General features: G+C 37.2%; 1 protein-coding gene across 1 annotated transcript; it reads left to right on the top strand.

Moving 5' to 3' along the window:
- Positions 1-730: 730 nt before the first annotated feature.
- Positions 731-6,143, top strand: LOC113777908 (CWF19-like protein 2). Its single transcript, XM_027323143.1, has 7 exons — positions 731-985; positions 1,123-1,274; positions 2,200-2,400; positions 2,481-2,648; positions 2,847-3,656; positions 4,323-4,535; positions 5,389-6,143. Exons 1-7 carry the CDS (start codon positions 943-945, stop codon positions 5,716-5,718), a joined length of 1,917 nt encoding a protein of 638 aa, XP_027178944.1. The 5' UTR covers positions 731-942; the 3' UTR covers positions 5,719-6,143.
- Positions 6,144-6,871: the final 728 nt, after the last annotated feature.

Genomic DNA, 6,871 nt, shown 5'->3' with positions numbered 1-6,871 from the left:
ATCAAACGATTTCAAGAGAACATGATGGTCTAACCTCGTCACTGCTATTTTTCATATGCTCTTTGGCTGACTACCACCGTCGCTAACCCTTTTGTTGTGTCTGCATATGGCTGCACTCAAAACCAACCGATCGATGAGAAAGGATAGAGGGAAAGTGTGAACTAAAGATGAAAATTTTGAAGTGAGAAGATTTATTCAATTGTAACAAAGAGAAAGTGTGGACCAAAGTGGAAACCTTTGCCTGGGAATTCAATCTATCATTGGAACTGAGAACTAAATAAGAAGAAGGTAGATGACTTTAAAGAGAAAGGTGATACCAAAACCGTTTTCAGGAACCCAAAACCGCTTTCATTACTTAAATATGTACATTTTTTACTTTTAGTAGTAGTAAGTTTAATTTAAACATAAGTAAATTTTGTCAAATAATAAGTAAATTAAATTACTCAAAGTGTAAATTTCTGTTTCTGACTAAAACTTATCTTTCAGGCATATACTTACTAGTTTTAATTAAAAACTTACTAAAGTTAATATTAATTATTTTAATATAATATTTAAAAAGTCGCTAAAAATTTTGATCTGTCACTAAAGGTAATAGAAACCTATAATAGCAGGTTTCCCTAATATCGTTACCATAACTATAGGCACTATAGCATTGTCCAAAAAAAAAAAATACTAATACCGTTGGAAACTTTTTCAAGGGAGGTTTGTGAAGCACCGCCAAAAACCTCTTCAAGGGAGGTTTCCGACTCGAGTCTGTTATTCTATTCTCCCTCTCTGCTTCGAATTTCACCACCACCCACCGCGCATATGATATGAAAGCCTCCTCAGTTTCTTCGCCCTTTTATTTTTCCTTCTCCTTCTCTTGAATTTCTGCTACCGACTTGCTGTTTAGTGAAGAGTCTTCAAACAGAGAATTAAATTTGGGTTAAAGATTGATTTGTTATGGCTGCCTTTCTGTGCAATTTCTCGTGTAAATGGGATACGGGTAAGGTTTTTTTCCCCCTTTTTTTTAAAAATTTGTTTATACCCTGAAAGTATCTGAAAATCATGGTGAAAGTCTCCATTCATTGATGAAATTATTTGACTCCACTAATCTGTCTATTCTTTTGCTAAATTGGTCAGATAATGGTGGAGGTTCTGAATCCCAGAACTTGAGAGATATTTCAAGGAAAGAGATGGGTTTGGACTGGATGCTGCGACCGAAGGATACCATGGAAAAGACTCCGGCAACGGTTTCGGACAAGCAACAGGAGGTTCAGGTTGAACCTGAAGAGGTTAGCTTTCAAATTATTTAGACTTTTTTTTTTAATGTAAAATCTGCAAACGCGTAAATCTGATGTTTGTTCTCTACCATTGAACATACTGTAGCGGCAACGTTTTAGTTTAAAAAGGCCAGAATTTTGTTGATGGAGAAACCTTGGGAACAACAGTTGGTAAAGGAACTTTTATGTGCTTTGGTTCGCCCAAAAAAAAAAAAAAAAGGCTGCCATTGACATTTTTGGGTTCAATCGTTTGCCCCGCTTTCTTCTTTTGATTGTCAAGAAAAGACGAGAAATGGATAGGGACTGCCTGTTGGTAATTGGAGTTTGAGGAACTTTGGTGTTAATGGATAATAGACAGAACAAGCATTTAGGATCTATAAAAATGAGACAGAGAGGAGACTAGAGACACTTGGAGAGGCTTTAACGGCTCTCTTGGAGTAATTGGATTAAGGACTTGGTTCTTTTGTAGTATATTCTCACGTGCTATTAGCTAAGTAGCAATGGTAACATTTTAATCCTGGATGACCTTGAATGAGTCAATCTCAATTTAAAGTGATAATCTAAATTCCCTTCTGGATTTTTTCCATTTTTATTTAGTTCTTTTCTCCGAACTTGTGTGTGTGTGTGCTTTATTGATTTATTTATTTATTTTTGGGTCTGAAATCAACTCGTCTATGCACAAAACTACATGTTCTTGCAGGAAGCATTGCCCTGTGGCTTTTGTTCAGTTGAGTTGTGTCTTCATGTAATTTTTGATATGATTGGTTTGACTGATCTGCCATTACTTGTGTTTTCTTGTCAACGTTGAGAGTGTTTATCTTGCCTGTTGTGGATTGTTCTCTGGGCTGATTTTATCTGTAGATGCCAAATTGCTGTTATCATGCATTTTCAAATACAGTTTGGTTATTCTATTTCCTGGTATATTTTTTTGGTTCAGACTAAGAAGATGAATCCCAGGGACTTGAATCCATATTTGAAGAATAATGGTAGTGGGTATCCAGAAGATTCACATGTTAATGCTCGTCAGAACCAAGTTCTTTTTTCTTCACTTGTGGGTGATGGCGGTGCAAGCTGGAGGTTGAAAGCATTGAAACGAGCTCAGGAGCAAGCAGCCTGTGAAGGACGGAAGCTTGAAGAGGTATGTGGGATTGTCTTAGGCTTCTTATTTGAAGATTCTTCATTCAAGCTAGTATTGTGTAATGAACTAACTTTGTACAGGTGGTTGAAGATCGGTGGGGCTCTCTTGGAGAGCTGGCAGTTTCTGTGGCATCCCATAGAGTGGCACCAAATCATGCTCATCTTGATGTGATAAAAAGTCGGAGGAGAGGGCTGAAGGACGGAGAACAAACAGATGCAGATAGAGACAAGGGAATATTTATTGAGAAGGTATGGTTTCTCCAGACTGTATTGTTTCTGAAAGACGTTGGCTTAATGATACAAAATTTTCCAATTTCAAAAGAAGTATGTGATTAGTTTTTGGTAATTTTTCAAAAACTTCCCAGATTTTCCCAGTCATAATTCTTTATGGATGGTTTTCTTCCCTTTCTTGATAAGTTTTAGAATCCTAACAGTAACTTTTTGCAGGATGGGTCTTCGTGCCATGCTAATATGAGAATACCAAAAGTTCAGGATTCTTTATCCTGGGGAAAGCGTAAGATGCCTGCTCAGGATATCAACCTCTCTGCTGCAGTGTCTAGCTTAAATAAGTTTTCCAATGATGAAAGCTTTATGCGTGACTTTATGCAAAAGAAAAATGATAGTTCAAATGATCCTGTCAGTTCTTCAAATGCAAAAAATGACAGACTAGTGGAATCAAATTTTGTTGAAAGACATGGTGAAGATGGTCCAACTGTGAAGCCAGCATTGACGGCAAACCAGTTGGCTGCCAAAGTCATGCAGCTTCACATGAAAGGGAAGCATGAAGAGGCTGAAAAACTTGTGAAGGAGGCTGAAAACACAAAGGCAAAGTCAGATGCTGAGGATGAGTCTCACAGACCACGGATTGATGGGAGCACAAGCAGATATATCATGCATGGTGTATCTGCTCGACAAAAGATGAAGGAGGAGGACGCTGACTTGTATCTGGCTCAAAAGATAATGTGGAACCAGCAGTATAACATCTCTGGTCAGGCAGATGATGAGTATGATTATGATGATGGTCTAAGGAAAAAGACTCGGCACAAAGGAATGGGTACAGACCAAAAGCCAAATGAGATAAGTCAGGCAACTAGGATTGCAAATCGCCTCTTGACACAGAAAGAGAGGTGTCAATTTTGTTTTGAGAATCCAGTGAGACCAAAGCATCTTGTTGTTGCCATTGCAAATTTCACCTACTTATCATTACCTCATTGGCAGCCTGTTGTCCCTGGTCATTGCTGCATTTTAACTATGCAGGTGAACTCTCTCTCTCTCTCTCTCTCTCTCCCCATATTTACAGTTTATATCTAGACCAGAGCAGGATTGCTCCACTGTAATTCTGGAGTTTGAGCGTATACGAAGAATGCCTCTTTTCTAGTCTGTTATATGTTAAAGATGCATGTCCCTAATCCTTTAGAGATATCTCAGCACTCTGCTTCACAAACTTAGACTCATAGGAATTGCTTTCTCCTTACTTTTAGAGATACCCTGTATACAAAAAAGTGGTTAGGTCTGCATTTTTCAGTTAAACAACCAATTAAGAGAACCAGAATGGATATGCATTACAGATGTTTCATGATATGTTATAGCTACTTGTATGCTCTAGTGAAGGTTGTGCATTTGCATCTTTAAAACCAAATTGGGGTTCAGGCTATATTCTTACAAGTGTTTGTGCTTAATCCATAGGGCAGCAAAAGGTAATATACTCCAAATTAACAGTTCATTAGTTGCTGAAAAATGTGAAACCTTGGTAACCCAGATTATCGTTCTGCTTGCCATGTAGAACTTTGTGATGGACATTTAAGTTTTTACGCACTAATAGTGTTGAAAAGGAAACGAAAAAAAGTTGACTTTGCTGCTGAGTTGATCTTGTAATTATTGTCATCATCCCACAGCACTAACAATGGTTTTTGACATGTGCAGCATGAGTCTCGGACAAGAATTGTAGACAACAATATATGGGACGAAATCCGGAATTTCAAGAAGTGCCTGATAATGATGTTTGCTAAGCAGGCTAAGGATGTTGTGTTTCTTGAAACAGTGATGGGCTTGGCACAGCAACGCCACCATTGTTTGCTGGATTGCATTCCGCTGCCCCATGAAGATGCAAAACAGGCACCTTTGTATTTCAAGAAGGTTAGTTTTCTTCATTTTCTTCTTTTTTTTTGCATCATTCTGATGGTTAATCTTAAAGGTGATCCTGACTCTGGAGGCTATCCGTGTGTGTGAATGTGTTTTTTTTTTTAATTCTTTTTCAATTTTGACCAATCAGTACTTGCTGAAGATTGGAGAAAAATATAAATTGGAGCTCATGGGGTTCGTTCTAGACCAAAATTTTGTGGTGTTTAGTTTGGTATGATAAAGTGTTTAACGATATGGAGTTTGCTGCGTAGATAAGGGCATGGAGGGTGGTGTCCACTTTTCATTTTTATTATTGACAGTGTTAACTGTTTAAGAAATCTTGCAATAGCTTTTCTAGGTGTTACCTGAATCAAGTGTGAAAGTAGTCCTTTGAGTTCTTGACGAAATTGTTGATTGATCAAGGCATGCAAAGCAAAAGCAGAAATTGATTGATTTGCATGGAGAGCAATGATGATTATGAATTACTCAGTTTGTGCATCAGAAAACCTTAAAATAATTTGTCATGATCTGGTGTAGGTGTTCTATCCAACTCTGATAGTTGTGATTCAGCTAGAAGGAGACATATGAGATGTTTGTTACATGTTGGAAGTAAATCTAGATTCTTATGATTGTACTTGAAAACTGAAGAGAGTAAATTCTTTTTGTGTCCTTTTAGAGCAAGAATTTCCTTACTAAACCAATCGTACTTACTCCTGTTGTTTGTTGTTTATAGATTAGTTAGTCATTGATGAATCGGATCTTTTTGATTGATTATTTTGGTTTAACATGTTGATGTCTTTAAAGTAAAAAACTGCTCGAGTTTCATGCTTGGATACTTAACATTTGGCTACTTTTTGATTTGTCACAGGCAATTGATGAGGCAGAGGAGGAGTGGAGTCAACATAATGCCAAGAAGCTGATTGATACCAGTCAGAAGGGCCTCCGTGCTTCAGTTCCAAAGAACTTCCCTTACTTTCATGTCGAATTTGGCCTAGACAAGGGATTCGTTCATGTGATTGATGATGAAAAGCAATTTAAGAGCAACTTTGGCCTAAATGTGATAAGAGGTATGCTACGCTTGCCTGCTGAAGACATGCACTGTCGACAGAAGCATATATCGTTGGAGATGCAGAAACAAGCTGTTGCTGTTTTTGCCCAAGATTGGGATCCATTTGACTGGACGAAACAACTTGACTAGCTATATTGAGCACAAATATTTAACTGTAATGGTGTTATCATGTACTATAGAGGTTTCAGTAAAAGTGGTGAAGGTTGGGATCCCAGCATTCCAGGTCCGTACACATTGATGCGGTCAGTAATCCCTTTGACAGAGCATATTGGGATGTTCAATATTTGTTCAAGTGCTTAGGTTCCAATTTGTTGTTGACACAATAGAACCGAGATCGTAGTTTACTTGATCTTGGTCGAAGTCTGACCCAAGTTCCTTGTAAATGCTGACAGCTTCATTCAGTTTTGGTTAAGCAGCATCATGTCGTATAAGCTATGTCAAGAATCGGGGAACAGTTGCAAGCTGATGAGTAAAAATTGCTAGTAAATTTTTGGATAAGAATCATCAAGGTTGCTATATTATGGGAGTTGCTAGCTGATGAGTGAAATTTGCCAGATTTTTTGAGAAAATTGTCAAGATTGCTATATTTCCAGGCCAAATTTGGGGATTTGGAACGGTCCTTTAGATCTGCTTACTGCAGCCTAGGAATTGAGTAAAAATGTCGTCTAGGCCTCGTCACATCCACTTACAATTGCTCTTTGATTTTAAGTTACATTACCGCATTGCAAGTGCCTATTGAGTATGACATCTTTGATAATTTTTTTTTAAAAAAATTTGTATTTGTTAGTTGTTATAGGTAAAAGTTTGGAACAAATTTGTGTTGTCACAAATTTTTTTTATAGCTTTCAAAGAAATGGAAAACTTCGAAGTAAAGATAAAAGTTACTCCACAAAGCAATATCTTGCAAAAGCTACATGTTCAAACCATCAGCTACATCAATGCACTGTACAAGCCTAAATTACGACTTGCCATTCTTCTGGATTTATATGATAACCAGGGCCAATAAAATGTTAAAGATGTAAAAATATTCAAAGTATAACTAACCCTTCATCACATCCCCTTCATTGATTCCCTCAAATCTTTCTTGTTTAAACATGTTTGGTTCTTTCCAAACTTTTGGTTCTTTATGAGTAGCCGAAGCATCTACTAACAAACTTGTGCCTTAAGGAATTTTATAGGTACCTCAGAATAAAAATAGGTTTTTATTTTTGTAGTATGATGAGAAACTCAAAATTAAAAAACAGTATAAAATACTACCAATATTTCGTTTTATCCTACATCA

Source organism: Coffea eugenioides, chromosome 1, assembly GCF_003713205.1.
Source record: "Coffea eugenioides isolate CCC68of chromosome 1, Ceug_1.0, whole genome shotgun sequence".
Taxonomy (NCBI): Eukaryota; Viridiplantae; Streptophyta; class Magnoliopsida; order Gentianales; family Rubiaceae; genus Coffea; species Coffea eugenioides.
This window is presented reverse-complemented; position numbering and strand designations above follow the sequence as displayed.

Excerpts from the sequence above, each read along its gene's own strand:
- LOC113777908 (XM_027323143.1), top strand. The coding sequence starts at position 943 with ATGGCTGCCTTTCTGTGCAATTTCTCGTGTAAATGGGATACGG. Across the intron at positions 1,275-2,199 it reads TTCAGGTTGAACCTGAAGAG|ACTAAGAAGATGAATCCCAG; the intron begins GTTAGCTTTCAA and ends TTTTTGGTTCAG. Across the intron at positions 3,657-4,322 it reads GCTGCATTTTAACTATGCAG|CATGAGTCTCGGACAAGAAT; the intron begins GTGAACTCTCTC and ends TGACATGTGCAG.